We start from the raw sequence: 25,033 nt of genomic DNA on the forward strand, positions 1-25,033 counted from the left end.
GCATACTTCATATCATACAATCACCATGTCTCTTCCATCTGGCAGGAGGCAAAAGGACCAATAAGGAAAATAAATATTTGATCCCCTGCTGATATTGTAAGTTTACCCTCTTACAAAGACATGAGCAGACCATTACTTTTATGGAATGTTTATTGTAAAAGGGAGGGGAAAAAACTAAAACAAAGGTTATAAATGAACTTGTATTTGAAAAAGGGAAATACGTGTTTCACCATCATGCAAAACTACCTGCTGGAGAAACCCTTGTTGGCAAGCACACATCTCAGGAGAGAAACATCTCCATGGCAGAATCTTCCACCTGCATGTTTGACAGTAGGGATGGTGTTGTTGTCCTCATCTTCACCATTAACTGCCTCCAAACACATCCAGTCCCCTTGATGCCAAAGAGCTCCATGTCGGTCTCATGTGACCACATCACATTCTCCCAAGCCTTGTCTGAGTCATTCAGGTGTCGATTGAACTCCAGACGGGTCTACACTTGTGTCTTCTTGAGCAGGGGGACCTTGCGGGCACTGCAGGATCTCAATCCATTCCAGCAAAGTGTTTTACTTTTCTTACTGATTGTGCTCCCAACTCCCTTGACATCATTAACCAGCTCCTCCCTTGGAATTCTGGGCTGGTCCTTCACCTTTCTCACAATCATCCTCATACCCCACAAGACAGAGACAGAGCCTTTGTAGTTTGGGTGCCAAGACCGACAAAATCCCTGTCTTCTGATGAATATCTTCTAAAAACTCACTTACAGTATTTATCTTTAATTTAACTTGAGTTTAATACGAAACTTGTTCCAAAAAGTGCTCTATAAATAAAGTTATTATGATTATTCTTATTATGGAAATCGCATGACTACTGTCCAATAAAATATTTTATTTCTTTCCAAAAAGAAACTCATAAGTCATGTTCTGTACTTGTTAATGTAAAGGTTGAACTACTTTTCTTTGTATGAAGCCTTAACCAGGGTTTACACTTGCGCGCATTTTGGCCCTGCAGTGGTCCATAATTTTGCATGCCAATGACGCTCCAGTGAGTAAATTGGTGTGAAGGTGTTGAGTATGTGTAAACTGTGCGGGGCTAAAGACAATTTTGAAATGTTCAAAACGCACCGCAACCTACTGTATGCCTAAACAATGCCTCTTGGATCTCCCTTGTTAATTTTTGTTAATAACTGATCATAATTCCCAAAGTGATGTCTTTTAGTCAGCAATTCCCTCTCCCACACTGTCCCTGCCTCCTTTTTTGTAGTTTATGCCTCCTTCCTGCTCTTTCCCCATTCTTTTTCTGTAGCTGTGAGATAATTTAGACTTACCTTTCTTTTCTGCAGTAAGAGGTTCTTCTCCGGAGTTCAATATCTTGTAGGTCCCTTGCAAATAGAGGAATTAATGAAGCGAGGGGCAATGCCTGCTGTTGCGTGGTGTCACGTTGGACACAGCAGGATCAAATAATGCCACGACTGCTTCACGGATATACAGGAAGTGGTGGTGACAGTGCATACCCATACCCAGGAACAATGCACGTTGCACATACTGCACTAGATGTAAACCGTACTTGACAAGGTGTAAATCGGTCGTGTGGGAGCGTGATCATTTTGTGCCCATGCACACGAACTGCGTGCGTAATTTATGCGGAAACAGAACACAAACAGTGCGCAAACTAGTCCTCAAGCTTTTCAGTCGTGCCATAAATGAAAAAATAAAACGCATTGCCACGGCAAACTGCGTTACAATGTGGAGGCAAAGTGCGTGCAATTGTAAACACCGCTTTAGCCATGTTCTCTGATAGCATGCTAACTGAGAAAGACAATGCATCAACGGAAATGATTTCATTATTAACTAGAAATTCTTTGGGTTGTTGGGTTGAAATACATGAACACATGTTTATTTTATCCTACCATCTATTTTCCAGTGTGAGTTTGGAATATGAATGATAATATACCGTAAATTCTGGTGTATAAGCCACACCCACCCACAAAATTTTGAGAAAAAAACACATTATAAGCATTCTAAACACATGTGTAAGGCGTGTCTATGTCATAAAATGACATATTGTGGCACGCATGAGTCCGTGAGGACCAGGCAGCTCTTTATTTGACAGGAGGCCGTCATGAGCTATGAAAAAACTCACGACGAGCTTGTCAACCCATTGGAAATGACAGGAGGTCATTACTCAAGATGATAACAGTCTAACTCACTGTGTCATCTTAAATACAACATTAAACTAATCACACAGCAACTTAACACTCAAAATGTACCTAGGAAATATACATCACATGTACCAATACGAGTTTAAAATAACAAACAACAGCTATTTTAACACATCTACCCATAATGCATTACTGCCAGAAGAGCAGTTAATTGGAGGACAAACAACATAGGAAAATATGGATGGTGCTGCAATGCTGCTTGTGTCCACCAGAGGGAGAAAGGAGCACAGAGCCCAGAGGGACGCTGATGTCATTGCAGCGCCCCAATGAATGCATTGCTCAGATGCAATGCTTTATGTGAAAACTTTAAAAGTTATTTTTTCAAAATCATATTGGTACATGTTTGTATTTTTGTTCGGTACACTTTTTGACTGATAAGTTGCTGTGTGATGAATTTAGTGGTGTTAGTAAAGTGTTCTTAGTAAGATGACACCGTAAGTCAGACTGTTATGTTGTTATACTGTTACTGTACATATACTGACCTCCTTCAATTGCCAATGGGTTGACAAGCTTGTTGTGAGTGCACTGGTAGCTCGTGATTGACTCCTTCCAAAGAAGAAGCTACTGTTTCCTCACTGACTCGTGTGCGGCACAGTTTTGAAACAATTAGCAGGAGTTCTGAGGTAAAGGAGGTGTCACAAGGTTAGAATTTAGCCATAGATTCGCCGCACCGCTGTGCAAGCCGCAGGTTTCAAAGTTTAAGAAAAAAGTAGCAGCTTATGCATCAGAATTTACGGTATATATATTTTTAAATAGCCATGTATAAATTTTGTGACTCAACAAACAACAGTTTTAATACATTTGTATTTCTAAAGCCAGAATGATTTTTTAAAAAATGTATACAGAAAGAAAGAGAAAGAAAAAACAAAGACATAAACTTTAGGCTATTTTGCCTAAATAATTACAACTTCACATTTCCCTTTGTTTTAGACTTATAAACTTAACATGTTTTAAAAAAAATACAGTTAAAACAAGCACAACACAACAAGGAAACATCACTAGAATGCTGTCTGACTTCGGCGTCAATGATAACTGTGTTCAACCAGAATGAATAATACTTATTTTACATTAAAATGTGATAATATTACAGCTCCTCCCACATCACTGTCTATAGTTGACTTTGAGGTATTTAACTTGCTGTAAGGATTACCGTTCCTGGATTTAATGAGAACATGAAATGCAGTCACAATGAATTAAAAATGCGTTTTTGACAAACATTTCTAAAACGTCATGAGAAAATACAAAATGTGTCACATTCCTAAAATAAATACATGAAAAATAAAGTGACATGAAACATTCCACACCGTGTCTGGTCAACATCTATACATAGCAAGTGACTTCCTGGACTGCAGTGCATCAGTTTGTGGTTGCAAATGAAACAGACAAACAAACAAACCCCCAAAATGACACACTCAAACACACATTCACACACATCTTGTCGAAATCCATTCCTCCTCAAAATTTCATCAGAAAGGGTATAAACATGATGACGAAGAGGCAGGTGTCTAAGTGCACACCCATCGCTGTTCCGTTGCCGTCCTGAACTGCTTTCGGTCCTAAGAGAAAGACAAAGAGCGTAAATCCGTATAAACAAGGTTCATTGTGTCATCTGAATATGAGGATTATGTTGTATTTTCTGTCAACAATGATTTACTAGCAATCATTTTCGTCACACACTGTATATACTAATTAGGTTTATTAAGTCCTTTTTCCAGCGCTTAGACTGTTCAGGGTCATGGATGAACTGGGACCTATCCCACAAACTACACAAGACAGTTCACAATAATAATACAAATTGGACTGGTAATGTTTATTTTTGAGCTTGCGACACTGACTCCATATTTTCCTATCCTATCCTATCCTATCTATCCAATTACTCCGAAACAGTAGATCATCCATAATCCTGCAAATTGGCATTAGCGTTATTGTTCATGTCCAATTTAAAACACAAACATTCGTGTGTTTTTGTTGTTTTAATTCAGTGGTAGTTTTATAAACAACTAACACCAGTAATCACACACACAATGTCAAGATGGGAAAGATCATTTCGGTCCATAAAATTCAATTAAAATTTGTTGATTAGTCCTTCAGGGAAAGCTAAAAGGCACTAAGTAGAGAGAAATTGACAGCCGGTCCCCCCACAACACACACACACACAAAGATTTATGACAATACAGACGTGATGTTGTTTAAAGATGATGAATACTTACATTGGAAAGCGTGTGCAAAAATCAAAATGAAGTCATGTCACACAGCGCGTTGGTTCATTTGGCAAAGAAGAAAAATGAAACACAATCAGAATAAGAACTGATATTGACCATTTTCACAAATATTTGTACATGTCATTTGAGCCGTGTTCCAAGGGTTCTGCTTTTACGGCTTGTCCCTTGCAGACGAGCAGGCACATCACATTCTCTAACTAAGTTTGTGAAAATGGCTGTGTGTCATGAGGTGGCATGCTGTTAAGTAATATAGCTAGCACGTCTGTGCTGAATACTAACCTTGCAATAGTGTTGAGCTAGTGGGTTCAATTACCACTACAAACGGGGGACAAAACAAACACAGGAACAACAACACATAGGAAACAAGAGAAACACTTCTGAGAAGAGGGCCATGACCTGACTTCTCCATTGTGTTTGCTAACATACATAAATGACTACCCAAATCCTACACATTGCAAAAATAGGTCAGCCAGAGTGGTTTCACAAGTCCATCATAAATCTGAATTTAGCTTTCAGTTTGAAGTCATGCCTTATTTCACTGAGCGAACAATGGGCCTCATTCATCAGGAGCGCTTTGCCGTTCAACATCAATCTACACGCGCTTCCCCACACCACTGTGGTGCGGTGGGCCCCCGCACGTCCACGATTCAGAACTCACAACCCCACAAATTCTTTGTCAAAATATGTTTTTTTTTCAATTTTCTTCGCTTTGTTTCTGCAGAAAACACATCTTATTAACAGTAATAATGGATTAGATTTTATACAGCGCTTTTCAAGGCACTTCACAGTGAAGCGAAGCCATTATTCATCGGTCACACATCAGTCACACGCTGGTGGTGGTCTTCTACGTCTGTATCGTGGCTGCCAATTCGTGCCTACGGCCTCTCCGACCACCACAAAACATTCACATCATTGGAGGCAAGGTGGGTGAAGCGTCTTGCTCAAGGACACAGCAACAGTGACTGGGTGGAGGGAGCGAGGATCGAACCGCCAACCTGCTCTACCTCCTGAGCCACATGTTAATACCTTTATGCTTCATGAATAAAGTTCTTTTGTCAAGCTTTGACATTTCACTCTTTGTTCGTCGGTCTTGGAACGCACCACAGTTCTGTGCTGTGACTGGCTAGACCGCGACTTCGATTCCATCTGGTTATCATTCATGAGAGTGAGTACCTATACACTTTAGACTTGAAATGTGTTTAATAAGTGTGTGGGGCATATTTACGGCTTAAACCTGGTTTGCGTCCCGAGTCATGTGTCAAAAATAGACTTGTTATGGGCGTATCAATACTCACAATTTTGGTCATTCGCAGGTGAGTCCGTAACAGAACCCCTAGAAAAAGCGGCGATCTAGTGTATTCACCAACAGCGTACTTATGACCTTTGGAGTGCCAACATGGGTGAGCAAAGTATAGACCCTGGCCTCTACTGAAAGGAGGACCACCGTTGATAATATGATAACCATTTATAATTATTCTACATTGTTGAATGACCGATTATGTACTACAACATACTGGTAAATGAGGCCCGGTGCCGAGGTGATTTAAGCATGAACAGTTTCAGGTTTCCTAAGACTTTGAATACGATAAAACCAACTCAAATGTAACTGGTCTGATAGTGAATGGTTTCACTCATTTTAACCCGAACCCTGGTGGCATCGAATGAGCGGACTGAGAACACATGAAGAAGAAGTCGGCTTGCAATTTAACTGGGGTGTGGTTGGGCTCACTCTAGGTCAAGTCTGAACGCTGCACAAACCAAAGACAAAGGAAGTATAGGTCAGTCACCGATATACGTATATCAGAAAAGATTGGAACCGCCATGTCTTTTATCCCCTTTACACTATGGATATTTCAGAGTTGGTACGGGTTAGGCGATTTTTAGGTTTTCCAATCCAATAATACGTTATACCGTATATCAAACAGCCTGAATTTCATCTTTGTTATCACAGACAAAAGTTAGCATCTTCATTATCTAATGAGCGCAGTATGAATATTCAATGCCAACCCCAGTAGAAAAGTGCGAGGTGAGATGTTACGTTTTCATCATTTCTTTGTTTATCTGTTGTATGCTCAGCATGAACCCAGGAAAGTACTTTCACTTTTCGCTGCAGATCAAGTGGATTCACCTGTGGCCGTTATAGTCCACTTGCATCAGAGGAGCACTGCCTTACTAGATTCAACAGGAAAGATGCAGGTGCCATTTGGACAATTAAAATTTTCTAAAACAGGCTAAAATCAATCCAACGTAAATATGCTAATATTACAGTATAGGTTGTATCATTGCATGTGTTTTTGAAGCTATTTTTACTGGAGTTTTTTTTGTAGTTTTCTTGTTTAATTGTATTTTTAGAATGTTTTAGAAAATTTTAGAAGCTGCGGGCCGCACTTTGGACACCCCTGCTAAAAGCAAATTAAATTCTGGGCCTCTTGATGGCCTGACTGGTACTGATTCGGACAATCATCTTTCTTCATGGCTGATCACAGGGGGCTGCCCAAAGAGCCTCCGCAATGACTCTGTATTAGTTGATCAGACATGTGACTGGGTGAGTTATTGTTGCTTAGTGATGCTGAAATAAGATAAAAAATAATAATCCAAATATTAACTAGATACAGATTTTTGATGGCTTGTGCTGAATCATTCATTTAACTTATTATAATATTTAAGACTGTCAATATCAGGCTATTCTTATCCTGTCAAATGAAAATAATATCCATTTTTGGAAGGATATTAATACAATGTTCCAATTTAGATTTTTTTAACAGCAAAAAGCCACAAAATTCATTCATTCATTCAATGTTCTATCATTGTAAACGTACATGTAAGAATAATGTACTCACCGTACATAAGGAAGCTAGTATGAGAGCTCCCAAGTTTGTTGATGGCAACACAAGTGTAGTTACCGTAGTCTCCGTCAGACACATTAAAAAAGGTCAGTCTGGATAGTGATCCCGTGTGCACAATTTCAATACCGTCAAAGCCATTGGAGAGTCTGATGAAAAATAATATATATGAGTCCATATTAAAGACTAATTTTGATGCATGTTTAAATAAGCAAACTAATAGCTGACTGCAAAGTGCAACAATAATACAATCAACAAAGCCGTCACCTTCTGTCGTCTTTATACCACTCAAAGTCTGCCTCGGGCACTGCATCGGCCTCACACTCCAGTACTCCCCTGTGGCCCAGAGTAACACCAACATCTCTTCCATCAGACACAGTTGGCGCATCTACAAGCAAAACATAAAAACAAGGAGGTCAACACATGTCACCAATTGCTGAAAGATCACTTAACTGTATGAATTTTAAGCACAACTGTAATTCATGGCTGACAAGGAATATCGTTACATGCTATGTTGTTTGAATTAACGTACAGTGGGAGAATTAACTATTTGACCACCTTACAAATATTATATAGTATTATATAGTTTTTACTTTTACAAAGAGACAGAATATTTTTTGAGAAAATTCATATTAAATTGAGTGAAAGACGTGATTGAATCTCAATGCAAAACGTGACTATGCGACATCAGAAATCCTGACTTTTGTACCCAAACTTTCAGGAGATTTAGAAGTTAAATGAAAATGAAACTAGTGATAGCTTAAAAACACGTCAACCTCATGATGGCACTTCCACATCACGTACAACAGGCATACAAGTCTGGGAAGCTGGAAATGTAGGATAAGGTCCCTCCAATTAATCCCAGAAATACAGCTGAATTGCAATATTTAATGAGTTTAAAATGATCTTTAACAGGAAAAAAATAACCTTTAGGAACTCCTTCACATGTTTATCTGACACTGCCATTTTGGGGAAGCTATATCCTGGGGTAGTCACATGGTAACCACTCCAAAATGTTCAAATACGTCACTTAGGGACTTCACGAGTTCAAATCAAGCACAAAGCAGTGTAGAGACGATTTTAGGACATTTAAGTGTTGGTGACATGCATGCCACCATGGGTTCCTATGGGTTACTGCCTAGGACATGCCTTGGAAACTGATCAAAAGCAGGTGGCAATGACATTCAGCAAATGGCAGCAACGATGTATGTTTGCTTGATGAAAGCAGTGGACTCACAGTTGACAGTGATGTCTACAGTCTGGGTATCTGTGTCAATATCGTTGACAGCTGTACATTCATAAGTCCCTGCTCTCTGTCTGGAGATAGATGGGATTTCCAGGTAATCATCGTCTGTTGCCAGGTCTCCTACACACCAGGTGTGAGAGAGGAAATGGTCATTCAGAAGTGTGACAAGACAACAGCTGTGGCTCCAAGTATCATTTTTACGCTCTGTGTCCTTGCATGTCCTCTGGGGAAGTAACTGCTGCAATGATGCCGCACATGACATATTGATGACTGGGGATGCAAACCTTTTGCAAAATGCAAAATGCACATTAAAAACAAGGAGCATATGCTACATATTAGCGCTAGCTCTGTAACGACCCACTAGTATAATGTAGGGGAACACAGGAATAGCACTATTATAAATGGGAAATATGTTGAAGAACAAGTAATGAATTAATTGACACATATCAAAGAAGAAAACATGGAGAACAAGATTTTACCGACATGTACCGCAAAAAGAAAGTACACCTGTCAGTACACCTGTCAGGTTTCCCCTACCATTATATTAGCATTACCATTATTATCGAATGCAGTGGTCAGTACCCTTAGGACCCCGGACTGCCGAGCAAGGTGCCCGGAGTAAAAAAAAAAAAACATGAAGTCTGCCCTAAACAATGTACATTTTGCACTGTAACTTCAAAATGCAAAAAGAAGAAATTGTGAAAAAGGCTGTTCATCAGCTGATCAAAAGTTGAAGACCACAGCTGAAAAAAAAAGCCTCCTGAAAAAAAAAGCCTCAAACCCCCCTAAAATAGAAATAAAATGTTCAAAAGGATTTAGTAATGAATAGCTGTGCCATTCTTATTAATCACCCAAAAATTGGTTTGGACATGCTTGATGCCAGTGTTTCCAGGAAGCTAGTGGGAACGTTGCTTTAGGTGGTGAAGATGGCTTCACAGAGGGCATACACTGCCTGGAACTGATGTCCATTTTTGTGAACGTCCCTTGCCATCCACCGCCACATGTTCTCAAATGGATTTACAACAGGGGAACACGCAGGATGGTCCAAAAGAGTGAGGTTATTCCTCTGGAGGAAGTCCTTTGTCAGGCGGGCATTGTGAACTGCAGCGTTGTCCTGTTGAAAAGGCCAGTCATTATCACACAGGTGAGGGCCTTCAGTCATGACGGATGCCACCTGCAACATTTCCACATAGCAAATGGAAGATAAAACTTTCTTCTCCACCTTTCAATGACCCCATGTTTGGTGGTCTTGTGCAAATTCCAGTCAATTTTGTGGTGTTGAAGGAGACGATGCCTTTGAAGACGCAATTTTCTTCTTCTTCTTCTTAAAAGCCACTTGACTTTTTTGTTCCATAACCCTCAGGATCTTTGAAGAAGTTTAGAATGACTGTCTTACTGCATCCAACCCCAGCAGGAATGGCGCGCTGCGAGGCCTTGCTTATGCAGCTCCACCATCCGACCATTTTCAAAGAGAGAAAGCTTTTTTGCCTTTGCCGTCAAGAGATCATGACAGTGTGAATACCTGACAGAAACTGACATTAGATCCACATTTTTGCTAAGATTTTAGATTTTTTGGTCTTAAATTTTTGATCAGTTGATTTCACTTTAATGCACGTTCTCAATAAATTGCTGACTCAAAAATTTTTTTGCCATACTTCCATTTCTTCTTTTTCTAAGCTCTAAGCTCTAAGTTCAAAGCTCTACTTAGAACCTCTTTAAGATGCAACAGGGATGGGACATCCCAGAATTTTGCCATCTGTGCTTCTTTTGTTCTCCGAGAGAAAACCAGTGAACCTTTTACTTTCTAGGTAAACATAGATAGCAATAATGCAAGCGAGACGGCTGGGAGTTTTATTAGATGGAAATAAGAAGGTCTGAATGGGGCTGTAAAAAGAAACAGAATATTCAGTCATCTTGAGTTGTTAAAGTGTGATATTGCACTGCTGCAGGAAACCCTTCTGGTTGAAGATAAATTCAGACTAAACAGGGTTGGGTGGGTCATGGATTGCATTCCAGTCTTGATTCTAGATGTGGTACTGCCATATCGATTATTCAACATTAAAACATCCAGTTTAGCGTAACTACTATTACTTCAGATCAAGGACAATTTGCAATGGTAACCGGGCTCCTCTACCACAGGCCTGCTGTTCTCATCAATGTTTATGCCCAAATTCTGATGATAAATAATGCAAAACAATATTTCATTAATACCAAATTTGAACTCACAACAAATTATTTTCTGGGGTTACAGGCCAGATGGGAAGTGTTGGCCCATGACGTTTTTCATTTCCTCGAAGTAAGACACTTTCCTTCTTCTCCCCTGTTCTTAGTACAGTAGAAAAGATTAGTTTTTTGTTAGAATCTTCTTCCCTTTGTCACAAAAGCTGAATATTCAACTATAACTGACTCAGCAGTAGTGCTGCTGTGATTAGTTGACTTAGCCGATGTAATCGACCATGAAAATTATTAGACAGCATCTTTTTTCAGTCAACTCGTCATTTTACCGTTGACTGCCCATATATTTTTGCTCTCCCGTCTTAAACGGCTCATTGTAATTCACCTCCACACCAGTCTGTGTGCGGTGGCAGGTGAGTCGGAATCAAGTGTGGTGTTGACTGAGATGAGTCCTAGAATAAGACCAAAAGCTTCAAAAGTGTGGGTGTACACTCACATGGATGGATGGACTTTGCGGAAATTCACTTATCACAGTCTTATCATGGTTGCTTCTTCCTACTCCTTTTGGACATGTGCAATTGTGATATGTGATGTATACTGATGTGAAGGAATGGGAGAAAAGGATTTTCAAATAAATCATCGTCATCATCACGGTCGGGTCTGGAACCAATTAACCGTTATAGACAAGGGATTACTGGACTTTGCATTAGCTGGGGACAAAAGAATATAAAATTTGATAAAACTTCACAGTTTTTTCACAGGAGCACACCCAAGACGCACCAGCACTTTAAAAGTGTAGCGTTTTGACAGTCTCACGCTCTTTTTACGTTTTATTGCCAATCATAACGGCAACAGTAGTGCTCTGTTACGACACAGTATGGAGCTCAGCTCGCACACACGTCTCTTCCTCGCTTTCAACAACAACTAGGGATGCTCCGATCGGGGTTTCATGCTGCCGATTCCAATACCGATCATCCAGGACTGAAATCCGCGAGATGCCAATCACGTGGATTAGTTATATATTTTTCAATTGGTCGTCTCTTCCCATGAATTCATTTACTCTTTGGGTTATTTGCTTAGCCTTTCGACTGTGACACACATCCAGGCGAGAGTTGTCTACATGGCCGCGTTTGTTGCTGATTGACTGATGATCACACCATGCGCCTCAAACTCACCATACTCCGTCAAATGTTTGTTCTTCAAATGTCGTATTAAATTAAAGCTTTTCAACGTCCTAGCCCCCCAAGATAGTTTTTGTGTCACGTGTTGACAGTTAAGTTCCGCTGGGCAGACATGATTGTTTTTGTTTTGGCACGCCTTTGCACTGCGAAGGAAAGCGGGAAGACAGCGGCGCTCAAGACGTCAGTTAGGGCAAGACACTACACTGCACGAAGGGATCGCTGCGGGCTGCAATTGTACGAGCCACAGGTGATCGGCTTTTGGGATCGGCGTTGAAAGGCATTTATCGGCATATGCTGATTGCGTGATTTTTCACGAAAATAGGCCGATACTGATCGGTGGCCGATCGATCAGATCATCCCTAACAACAGCACATCCTCCTTGCCGACCAATAACATTCACAGTCAGGTAAACATTCGCAAACACCATAATTCAGAACATCAGTGTTACACGACCAACAGGAGTTGTTCAAGATGTGCTCACAGAAAAGGAAAACATAACATACTGTAAGTAAAATTGTTATTAATGAAACAGCGAGCTAGTCTGTACTGTTAAGTCCTGAAAAGTATAACGACTGTCTTTGGATGTTAAACAGGCTACTTAGACGGTGGCAGTAATGTTTTCAATTACTGGTAAGTGAGGTGAAAGATCAGTTGTTAGTGACAGCACTAAGATCCAGGGTTATTAGATCTTGCTATTCTTCTTTTGCAAATTGGAACACCACCCCGGGAAGTTAATTTGGAGGGAAAGAGGTCGACATACAAAGAACACAAAAGAAAACACGTACGTATTAACAATTATGGATTTTTGAAAGATCAAGTGTTGAGCGTGGACAGGTTTCAACACCAACATTTTGTTTCAGTCCTCACAAATAAAATAAAGCAGAATAAATGAGCACATATAATTAACCTAACACATTTTTTGTCGTAGTTGCTATGCCATGCAACTGTGTATAATGGATTATTCTCCACACCGTGGCACTGCATTAATCCTGCCATTTACAGCCGTCCAACTATGCAAATTGAGAAATCAATTACAAAAAGGATTTTTTTTCAACCCACAATTACGTTGAAATGATAAATGATAAAGAAAGGTATAATAATAACGTAACAACGTGATAACAGCGGAAAATAGCCAAGTTTATGCAGTCCTTTACCTGAAGATGAGATGCGTTTCCAGCTGATGAAAGGCTCTGGTTTTCCGATGGCTTGGCACATCAGTGTGACATTGGAGCCTTCATTTACCACGATATCTCTTGACAGATCGATGATTTTTGGTGGTACTGTGAGAAAAAAAGTTGAATCAAGCATTATAGAGGTTCACTGTTTTTCAGTACAAATTTAAATATATGTGATTGTTATTGTTTCACTCCATGTATCTGTACAAATTTACAAGATGGCATGCTGACTTTCAGACATCCGTCCAATTTCTATACCTCTTGTCCTCATTAGAGTCATTTGCATATAGTCAATTTAACATAATTGGAATGGTTAAAATTCTAACATGCTAACAATCAGCATGTTAGCAAGCGAGCTCTAAATACAAAAGTTCTAAGGCAGAGCTGTCACTACTCAAAACATGAGACGTTCTGCGCATGTGTGGGGTCTACATCACAATTTCTACGTCACGTCACCGCCCTAATATACAGTGGTGTGAAAAAGTGATTGCCCCCTAAACCTAATAACTGTCTGGGCCACCCTTAGCAGCAACAACTGCAACCAAGCATTTGGATAACTTGCAATGAGTCTCTTACAGCGCTGTGGAGGAATTTTGGCCCACTCATCTTTGCAGAATTGTTCAAATTCAGCCACATTGGAGGGTTTTCCAGCATGAAGCGCCTTTTTAAGGTCATGCCACAGCATCTCAATAGGATTCAGGTCAGAACTTTGACTAGGTCACTCCAAAGTCTTCATTTAGTTTTTATTCAGCCATTCAGAGGTGGACTTGCTGGTGTGCTTTGGATGTCCTGCTGCAGAACCCAAGTTCATTTCAGCTTGAGGTCACAAACAGATGGCCGGACATTCTCCTTCGAGATTTTTTGGTAGACAGCAGAATTCATGCTTCCATTTATCACAGCAAGTCTTCCTTCATTACGTGTTCTGAAGCAGCAAAACAGCCCCAGACCATCACACTACCACCACCATATTTTACTGTTGGTATGATGTTCTTTGAATCACTTTTTCACACAGGGTCATGTAGGTTTGTAGGTGTCACTAGTAACACACACCAGGCTCGCCAATGACAGGGTACTTTATAATTATTTATTTCACGACAGGTACAATAATAACATAATAATAATAATAATAATAGAATTGTCATCATCATCATCATAATAATAACACGTGCTACTGTTGTGGCCATACTCAAGCTAACACTAACAGCTAACACACTCTGAATCCCCGACGTCACTTCCGGTCCACACATCCGGAAGACATTTATTGAAACACACACAAGTTTCATTTATGTCTCAAATGACTTATTTTCGTAGTTTCCTATGCTTTTCGCTTATTTACTTAATTCACTTATCGCGGTCGGGTCTGGAACCTATTAACCGCGATAAACAAGGGGTGACTGTGTATTTCGTTTTCATTAGACCGTTCCTTATGGGTTAGGGTTAGGGTTAGGGTAGGTTCAAGGGAATACTTTTTCAGAGCAGAGTTGGATAAAAAAAATGATACAAAAGGAGATCTCTGTTTTTGCAAATGAACTCATCACATTTACTAAAAAAGCTGCAATTCTTATTTACGAAAGGGACTGAAACCTTCTTTTAGGATCTGGAGCTCCATTGTTACCTTGGACGAGGACATGTATTACGGTGGTTGTTGGCCGACTGCTGGTCTGGACCGCACAAACATACTGCCCCTCATCTGTCATGTCCACGTTTTCAATCTTGATGGTAAACTCCTCTTGATTAAGTGTCACCAGACTCACCCTTGGATCCACGGACCATTTTTCATCTCCGGCATATAGTATACTTGACCGATTTAGCCATGCCGTATGTGTGACAATGTCCCCCTGTGCACACCTATGAAAGAGAAAATATAATTCAAGTCAGAGCTTTAATTTATGTGTAAAAGTGAATCTACATTCAAGGCAGTTTTGATTGAGGAAAATAATTAAGTAATAAAGTCTCCTCTTCATTGCCTACAGACACTCACTTTTACTAATTGAAAAATGTTAAATGTTTGCCTGTTTGGGCAAGAAATGAACCAGAGATAACAGACTAATCAGTGAGGTCAGTCAAACATACTTTCCCTGCAAGTCTGCTTTAAAAGCGCAACACAGAGTGAAACTGAAACTGTAGCCCGTTCCACACTTCCAATTAAAGCCTGAAATGTTGTGCTTTTTTCTCTGTTGCTGGTCAGAAAAAAAAAAAAAAAGCACAGGCACAGAATGGGAGGGCCAAAGTCAATCCCCCAATTTGCTGGCTCCGCCGGTAGCATCATCAGTGTAGCAGAGGCTGTGGTAAAAAAGTTATCCTGCCATGCGGAGAAGACAAGTTGGACACACAAGACTTACTTTTCTATTTGTAGTAATTGTCGGTATCCAACAATTATTGTGTATGTCAGACCTGGTGCGGATGTCGCCTCGCATCTAATTATCTGATCCCCGATGCATTTCAGTTTGAACACACACACATTCACAGAAATGTTCCGTGACGCTGGGTTCAGAGCAAACAATAGGGTTGGGTATCTTTTACAGTACATATTATCTGATTAAAATTGGTACTTTTGAAACGATGCCCGAACCGGTTCTAAAAAAAGGAAAATATACAAATATTGGCCAAAAACAGAATTTTGTGAGATGCACATTGAACAGATTGCAAAATAAATTGCTTTTAGATTTTACAGTACTTTAAGTACATATACAATTGCTGCAGAAATTGATCATTGGTACACTATTTTTTGTTTTTTTTACGAGGATGTGTCCTGTTTTCAGGTTCTGGGTGTTTTGTTTTTTAGAAAGTGATGAAAGTGTCCTGGTTTTACAATAACAAAATCAATGTAGCTTGGTTAATAAGCATTATGTAACTGTAACATTGTTGGCGTTTTTTGGAGTTTTTTTAGAGGGCTTCATAGTCAAAATGGGTGAATCCCATTACGTGCAATGTTAGTTGCCTCGTGCGGCCTGTTTTTCTCACTTTCGAACACACAGAAAAGGGAAAGACGTGTTCATGTCTCGCATAAGGATTGTGGATCTGCTCCAGCTAGCTTTAGCTTTACTCTTGACTCAACTGCTCGCTGTCAGTCTGACAGAGCAAAAGGGGACAGTGGCTGACCTTCAGACCTTTGCCAGATTGATTTTATCTGTAAGGATCGACCGCAGATTCCCTATCATTAGGGAAATCGGCACCATGCTACTTAAATGATACTACTTACATGATACTTAAATATTTTGCACTATGTCAAAATGAAAGAATAAGTACAGTCACACATGTGAGGTTGTTGAAGGTGGAATACTGTACAACGATAAAAACAAAAGTAAAAAGGAAGCAAGGTGGAAAATGTTACCCTGGACCCCAGAGGTTTGTACATGACAAAGCTTTTGATTTCATTGTGATGGCCTAAATCTGCCAGAACAACCATCCACAACTGATTTAATCCAAAATACTTAAAAATAGTCGCAACAAAACAGGCACTCAAAACTTGGCAGCAGAAAGGTTCCATTTATGCTGTCACAGCTTGCGTTACAGCATCAGTCACTTCCACCAGAGTGACTCCAGCAGGGTCAGTGCCATCCTTGGGGTATTTGCAGTGTTGGGGCATGGAGGTAGCGTAAAATGAAGCGTCCTTGTTTGTGACTTTGACTTTTTAAAATAAATATGAGATAGTCAGGCTTGTCCTTAACGATGACAAAGTTGATCTCAAGAAGCAGTTCGCTTGCAAAGGCTTATAGTAAACACTTGTAGGAGTCTACCCAACATATTTGTTCTTAAACAATGAATTATGATGCCTCTTCAGATAAGAGATACCAGTGACACGCGGTCAGGGGAGGCAGGTGAGTCATGATGAAAGACTGAATGAACAATTCTCACAAAAAATATATATTAATATTTGTCCATTGAACTGTGTTATAATGTATTTTCTGTATGATTACAATCATTTTTAACATTTACTTAAGTAAAACCGCTGAATTTGCACGTATCTTGACACATCGTGTTACCCCAATGATAGTACATCATAAAATGTACCCTGAAACCTACACCCCCATTTCATATAACTGCTTCTTAGAAACACCTGCTTTAATAAACATTCTAATAGTCATTAACCCTACAATTGTAAAGAACTAAGGTGTTCTGTATTTGCAGTGAATCGGCTTGATATTTACACCTTTATTCACACACCACAAAACAAGGTACAATAATCCTGAATAAAAATCCCTAATAAAAACACGGACTACTGTTGCAACCATGACCCACGGCAAGAAGAAACTCAACTCTGAATCCCGACATTACTTCCTGTGCGCCACTCACTCTGCTCCCCTAGGGAGCACATTTATAGGAATACATGCAAACGTCTTATTTAAGTGTATAATGGCTTATTTTCTCTGATTATGTCTACTATATTGGGTAATAAGAGTGCAAAGGTGACTATAGGGGTGTTACTTCATGTCTAGAGGGCTCTTATAACATTAAAAAACATATTTTCGTGTACAGGTTTTCCATGCTTTAACTACAAAACTATTAAATTGAAAATAAGGAATTCTACTTATCACTTTAAATTATCAATTACAACCGTGATAAACGAGGGATTACTGTACTACACAAACTACAGCATAAGCTTCTATCAAACTGTATAAAGGTGGCACATGTGCATAGCCATAACCCATTGAAATCAGTTCTAATGTGAATAAAACTGTACGTAGGGGAATGTATTCTCTAGCATTGATTGCTGTTGTAGAAATGTAAAACATAAATATGAGGATACATTTATAATTTCGTTTTTTAATCTTGTAATAAGTGAAAATAACTGAAACAGTGGTCTCTGTGAAAATCAAAGAAGGAGAACTGTAGATTTATAGAAGTTGGGTAAATTGATCACAACATTTTCAACATTCATCCACCGTCTCCAGCACATGGATTCTCTGGCGGGGCTATGGGGTGGTTCTGTCCTTTCTCCAGCCACACGAGGGGAATTTAAAAAAATCTCCTGTCCACATAAAAACACATCCACCATGAGATAATGTTGCATATTTCTCATGCCACAAACCAAAAATTTGAGTTCTACCCGTCCTCACAAACACACACTGAAGCCGGGGTCTTGGAAAAACTCCACTCAGTTTTCCACGAACTCAGTTTTTAAGGACAAAATCCTATGATTGCGTGTGGATGATAGGCCAAAGCGTAAAGAAAAATGTGTTTTTAAAATATCTGTATCTACAGTATGCACACAGGGCCTAAATCATGGCTCCATTCGGCCCTGGATTTTTTGCCCCAGCGCTCTCCCCCATCCCATGTATCGTGGGGCCCTACGCACAGCGCTTGCTCTGCGTGAGAGGAACGGCTCTGACTGTGCCGACTCGGTAACCCTGTTGTGTTGTGTCTGCAAGTTCCTGGGCCGGCCCTGGAGATTCAGTTACCATAGCTACCAAGGCACGGGGCAGCAGTAAATATATGAACACATAAACGACTTTCGATATTTCCATTATTGATCGGCCCACCGGGAAAACTCCCGGTACTCCCGGTGGCCAGTCCGCCCCTGCAGTCACAAGGGTTGGTCCTTGCAGGCATAGGGTCTCATTCCATTGCTATGCTAACACTCAGCTTCATTTGATGTTGGAACCGTACTCCCCCACAATCCCATCCATCCCCACCTCTTACCGAGAGGACATATAGGTTTGAAAGTCCAATATTTTGTTTCCAGCGGAACAGCACCAAAACTGAAGCCATTATAATTGGCACCCTGCATCAGCACTGTTCCTCCCCCATTAACTGCATTTATTTTTCTTGCCACACTCCCAGCCTCTCCCCCGATTGGCACCCCACGTCAGCTCTGTTCCTCCCCCATTAACTGTAGTTATTTTTCTTACCACACTATCAGCCTCTCCCTCTTGGTTACAAATTTGAGGTTCAACTTTCTCCAGCTAAACTGCACCAAAAACGAAGCCATTATAATTGGCACCCCACATTAGCTCTGTTCCTCCCCCATAAACTGTATTTATTTTCTGGCTACACCATCAGCCCCTCCCCCTTGGTTACAGATTTCAGGTTTAAGTTTGACCCGCACCTGTCTTTTGACAAACATGTCCACTACCTCTGGACATTGACACCTCCCTTCATCACAGGAGAACAGCCAAACTGCTTCCTCTCCTTCCGTGATGCTTAAAAGCTGGTACATGCATTTGTCTCCTCCAGCACAGATTACTCTAATACTCGCATCGTAGGGATCCCTGGCATGGGCTTTCAAATGCTTCAACATTCAAAATTGTGCTGCCAGGATCCTGATGAGGGTGTCTAAATGTAAGCATATCATGCCAATCCTCTCCAGTGGCTCCCCGTCCACCTCCCTATTGATTAGTACTGTTTACTCCCCCATTAGTGTATTAATAGAAACGCCCCACAATATCTCCAACAACTCCTCACACCATATTCTACATGACATGACACCTCCACCCCCCAAATACCATCTCTGCCCCCAGAATGACCAAACTCCACACAATGGGAGATAGAGCAGTCTGATATAAACACAATGAAATGACAAGGATTCAAACACATCAAGGAACAGGTTTTCACTTCCACAATTCAACATTCCCAAAAATGACATGTTTGTCTTATTTTGTGATGAAGTGATTAAGTTTATTATGACATTTTTGCAGAGCTGCTGGAAATATGAATTTCTCTTGGAGATTAATAAAGTATCGATCTATCCATCTATCTGTAATCCTCCCCCTTATCCAAGTCTTTTCACTTCCAGTGTCTAACATGTTCCTGTGTTGCCATTTCCTAATAGGTTAATACAAGAATAAAGAGTGTGTAATAGTAGAGTAGAGTAGATTTTGCAATTACCGTAAATTCCAGACTATAATCCGCTACTTTTTTCACATGCTTTGAACCCTGCAGCTTAAACAACGCTGCAGCTAATTTCGGGCTAAACGAGCTACAGTTCCCATGATGCTTAGAGTGCAGATTCAGGAAGTAGTGAAATGGAGTAGTCAAGTGGATGCTAATATCACGTTTTCAAGTCTCATATAGCGATCATGTTTGATCAATTGTAGAATTACTACAGTTTATGCGTGGATTGCTTGGACCGCGGAAGCTGTTGAACTCCGATGAAAAGTGTCTCACGTATCACTCATCAGAGCGAAGGACTGACGCTGAGAACACCAAGTGGAGGTAGGATTGCAAGGTTTATAGTTTGTCTTTCTGTGTAAATATCCCATGTTACAACTTGGACACCTGTGGCTGATAGCGAAGTGCGGCCTATATATGTAAAAAATGTTCCCTTGAAATTTAGTGGGTGCGGCTTATATTTTGCTCAATAGTCTGGAATTTACGGTACTGATGGTGTAAAACGGTTTGTTAAATCTCCTTGAATGTTGCTTTATGTTGTTGAAATTGTCATGCACATTTCTCCTGTTGAAATTAATACGTGAGCATTTATTCCCAGATCTATTGGTGCTATTATATTCTTTGATGTAGTTAAAGCAATTGTTGTTACGTTTTTGGGAAATTTGGTCCAAAACCTGAATGCAGATCAGAGTCAAACATACCAGACTTTGGGTGTTGTGTGGACTCAAGACGGTACAAATGGCCTACTGTTTGTCCTAAAAGGAGATGATTGCCATTACAATGTGAGGCAGATTAAGGGGTTTAGGATCTTTAATCACCCTGCTCTACTGCAAGGATAGTAGGCAATGGAAGCAGCTTGTATGTCCTCCCAGGGTTGACCTTCCTGAAAGATCCTAAGGGTTTTCCCACATCAGGACATACTTTCTAATTAAATGTCTGAGCTACCTCAGCTTGCTCCAACAAATGGACAGGGGCAGTCCTTTCACTCTTAACTCTCCCTGATGTCTGAACTGCCAGCTCTAAGGGTGACCTTGGCTATCTTGTGGTAGAAATATACTTTGACCACATCTGTCCAAACTTTTACTTTTTCAGACATGGTTTGCAGCTGATGTTTGGAATGGAAATCAACTTCGTTAATGAGGGAAGATCTTTCAGGCATACACAACTTCAAGCGTAAGTGTATACAGTATAGTATACACAGTATAATGCAATCAATGTCGAGAGACGTCCGCCCACATCTTTATTTATACCACACGCTTCACCGTACCAAAGGTTAAAATATTGTAACATAACTGAAACATTACGAAACAAATGATTTTGGATAAATTCAGCGGTAAGATGCCTATATGTATAACAAAAGGTATCTATTCAGTTGTAGCGATTAGTTATGTAGAAAACAAGTCAGTTGTTTGATGGCTGCGCTAGAAATGTGTTTTTGATACTTTTGTTGGTGAGACTACTATTTCATGATTAATTGGAAAAAGTGACAAGTGCTGACGCATGACTTTGGTTGCATTGTCTTGTTCAGAATCATTTTAATTTGTTCTTATATCTGTAATGTTTGGTAGAAAATACTAACTGGATGTAGTACAGTAACTATATTTATAATGAACACTATATAGATATTTTGACTGACATAATACTCAGAATATGTACAGAACTATCGAGGAATTCTGTAATGTAAACATGCATGTTAGGTTAATTGGTGACTCTAAATTGTCCGTAGGTATGAATGTGAGTGTGAATGGTTGTTTGTCTATATGTGCCCTGCGATTGGCTGGCGACCAGTCCAGGGTGTACCCCGCCTGTCGCCCGAAGTCAGCTGGGATAAGCTCCAGCATGCCCCCACGACCCTAAAGAGGAGACAATGGACAATGGATGGGATGGATTATGTAATGATATTTATTGCCATATTGGAATGAATTATAAATTATTGAATGATAACAACTATTTTGATGGCCTGTAAACTTTGAAACGTTGAATGTGAAAGACTAATACTTATTTATCATAGTAGTTTCCAAGTTTACCGGTTAGCTTTTATATACAGAATATGTTTTATAGTAATCATTTGACTTGTAATTTGCATGCTGAAAACAATACATACGTACTCATATTTATAAATATGCTAAATATATATATATATATATATTCTCTATTCTTATAGTAGTAGGTAGATCTTTGGGACTTGGTCATTTTAAAAGTAGTTCGCAGGCTGAGTGTGTGAGCACCCCTGATGTAAGGAATGATTCCTACAATATGTGTAGCACTACTCAATCTTCAATTCTCTCAGGTACGCAGGACGAGTCAGTGGCAAAGGCTAAGTGAATAGTCGGGTACAATGGCCTGCTGGTCCTATAAATAACAGCTACACAGTTTCCTCCCCATTGATCACAAAGCCTTGGCTAACTGATGCTGGTTGCTCGTTTATGTTGGATGGAGCTGACCTCAGAGCACGCTTGGTTGCCCTTTCCTCTGCATGCTTCTTGCGCGTGATCTATCAAACTGATAGTCTTAAAACATTGAAAAAAAAGACACAGCTGTTTCCTTCTTCAATAGATTACCTGTGAAGGACACTGCTGTCCCGACCTTACATGGTTGCATTTCCACCATCATTACCCTGATAAAAAAAAATGTCCCTGACTCCAAACTTTACCTGAAAAAGTACCAAGTAGTAGGACTTCCTCAGAACTTTTGAGGGTGCGGGCTTTGAGCTAAAGCATGCTTATTGGTGAAACACACCCAACATGGTAAAAAACATTTAAATTTGTTTTATCTTCATTTCCATCACTGGAGCGTCGCACACGTTTTTGCTGAGTACCCGTGAGTCAATGAAACTGGAGTCTTCTTCATCGTGCGAGTCAGTGAAACGTGTGATTCAGTCAAATCGTATCTTCGTCGAGCACCCATTAGTCAGTGAAACTTCTGTTGCAAATGCAAATGCAGTTGGAGTAACAGTTTCACAATTAATGACAGGTGAACTGGTTTCCTTTTTTAACAAAGCGAAAGTGAGTAAGTGAACAAGTTTACGCAGATGAGTACACGTGAGTCCCAATTCAGTAAAACCTTTTTTCTTTTTTTGATTGACTCATTTATGACTTGAACATCTCTATTGTGCACCTAATTCTTGTTTTCAATAGAAGATGTTGTATAATCATTCCACTCAGAAAAAGGAACGGTTTAAAAATGCAGTGGGGAAGCCAATGTGTTTACTTGGTAACGAAGTAAGCGCTGCTTCGAAGGAATACAACTTATGGAGGCACTTTCAGACGGAAACATCACAACAGGCGATTGGTCTGGATACACACACACAGAAATGGCAGCCAGAAAGTGTTGTTTTGGATGTAAAAATTGTGTATCTAGACCTGAGCAGGGCAGCAATGAGAACATTTTTATTTTCTCAGGGAGCCAAAGACCTACCTCACGGTCACTGCTCCTCTGCTCTCGCCAATTCACAGACAGCTGTTTAGTTCATGTCTTGAGGGCTCTAATAATGACATATAATGTCAGGTCTGGAACCAATTAATCACGATAAACAAGGCATTGCTGTATATCCAATATCCAATATTTCTGAACGATTTGCTGATGACCTTTACCTTGTAACCGGTTGAGGGGGCATGTCAGCCAAGAGGAGAAGAATGCAGATTTACCCTGTAAACAACTTGACATTAATGGAGTATTTTATTAAATTAAACTTACTACAGTGCTCCACTGGGATCCAAAATCATTTTAAAAGACCCTGAAACGAGCAGGATCGAGCCCCTTCACTGTTCGGCCAAGACCTTTTTCTGTTCATATACTGAATATAAAGTGTTTTGGTGAGAGAGTGAAAGGCAAGTGTTGCAGACAAACTACTAAAACACACGAACACACAGATCTTGCCAAAGTGGAAAAAAAGGCAAAAAAAAAAATAGTTTTAGAAGGTTTTGACCTCTGAGTTTTCCAAGAGCTCAGCTTTCAGTGCCCTAAACCATTGCTTGTTTGTGGACAAAAGGCCAAGAAATCTGAGTTTTTAAAAATACTCCAGTTCGTGTGGACATCAGCATAAATGATCTGGGGTGATAATGCACAAATATGAAGTACAGTATGTATAGTTACCTCTGACCTCTATTGATGCATACACAGATTCTCATTCGAGTGAGCCGATAAGCCAACTAAGAAGAGAAATGGTATTTGACAGAGGTAAACAATACTCCCATGTCAGATTGGTCCGAGACTGGTGAAGTGTTTGTATTTATCTGTCTGGCACCTGTGTCTTCCATTATTATACAAATCAAAAGAGAATAAGACCACCGGGATGGGTAGCAGGGCACTTTAATAGGCCACAGCAGGAACACAAAAGAAGTGGGTGGTTTTGTTCAGTCTTTTCATCAGTGCTGTTTATCTGCTGTTTATTGTTACAGTATTGCGCTGGTAAATGGCTGCTTGGCACCGGCAGACCAAAATCCATAATTGAAGGTCATAATGTAATTGGTACATGGCAAATGCAGGGTTTTTATGTGCATCAGTTATCCTATCCAGACCTGACCTTGGGAAAATGTTTTCAGTACATTTTTTTTTTCGAGTAAATGTACACAATAAATTGGTAATTGCGTAATGTTACACAAAGGTTAACAGGTAAGAGATGGCTGGTGACAGATGGACAGATATACTTGATTAACCCCGCGAGGGAAATAAAGTTTGAGTGTTCCTTGTGTCTCGCCGAAAGATAAGCTCCATATCACTTGTAACCGTGAAGTATTTTCTTGTCAGCACAACTACTGGGAAATTTCATATTTTCATTTATAGGGTATTTCATCTAAGAACCTTGAAGAAGCAGAGGGCATAAGTCATATTGGTAAATGTTTCTATCCTCGCCCTACCACTTATGAACTCATGAATCAATCTGGAAGTGCTTGCCATACTTGATCCCGGCATGTGATGTTTTATTGTGCTGTGAAGGAATTTATTAGCCAAATATTTTAATGCTACCACATACCACTCTAACACGCAAAAGATTCAAAGACCGCAGGTGTTCCATCATCAGCCACTCTGGCATCCAAACACCCAAACAGCTCAAGCTCCATGTTTTGGACAGACCAGGATTACAAGTCGGGCACAGAAAACTTTAAGGAGATACGTCGAGCAGCTGTGACAGATGCAAGA

The 25,033-nt window shown here is 40.1% G+C and overlaps 1 protein-coding gene across 6 annotated transcripts in view; it reads right to left on the reverse strand.

Annotated features, from left to right (window-relative positions):
* Nucleotides 1–25,033, reverse strand: part of ntm (neurotrimin) — a 136,505-nt gene continuing 111,472 nt past the window's right edge. The window contains exons 4-10 of one of the 6 annotated variants that reach the window (XM_054754293.1): nucleotides 14,676–14,908; nucleotides 13,040–13,165; nucleotides 8,521–8,649; nucleotides 7,551–7,671; nucleotides 7,281–7,432; nucleotides 4,720–4,755; nucleotides 1–3,774 (exon numbers count right to left, since the gene is read on the reverse strand). In XM_054754293.1, coding sequence (XP_054610268.1) covers nucleotides 3,674–3,774; nucleotides 4,720–4,755; nucleotides 7,281–7,432; nucleotides 7,551–7,671; nucleotides 8,521–8,649; nucleotides 13,040–13,165; nucleotides 14,676–14,908 — 898 coding nt within the window. In that variant the 3' untranslated portion in view covers nucleotides 1–3,673. The remainder of the gene's footprint in view (nucleotides 3,775–4,719; nucleotides 4,756–7,280; nucleotides 7,433–7,550; nucleotides 7,672–8,520; nucleotides 8,650–13,039; nucleotides 13,166–14,675; nucleotides 14,909–25,033) is intronic. The other 5 variants (XM_054754288.1, XM_054754289.1, XM_054754290.1 and 2 more) reach the window with 5 other exon arrangements.

The sequence above is a fragment of the Dunckerocampus dactyliophorus genome, chromosome 16 (assembly GCF_027744805.1).
Source record: "Dunckerocampus dactyliophorus isolate RoL2022-P2 chromosome 16, RoL_Ddac_1.1, whole genome shotgun sequence".
Lineage (NCBI taxonomy): Eukaryota > Metazoa > Chordata > Actinopteri > Syngnathiformes > Syngnathidae > Dunckerocampus > Dunckerocampus dactyliophorus.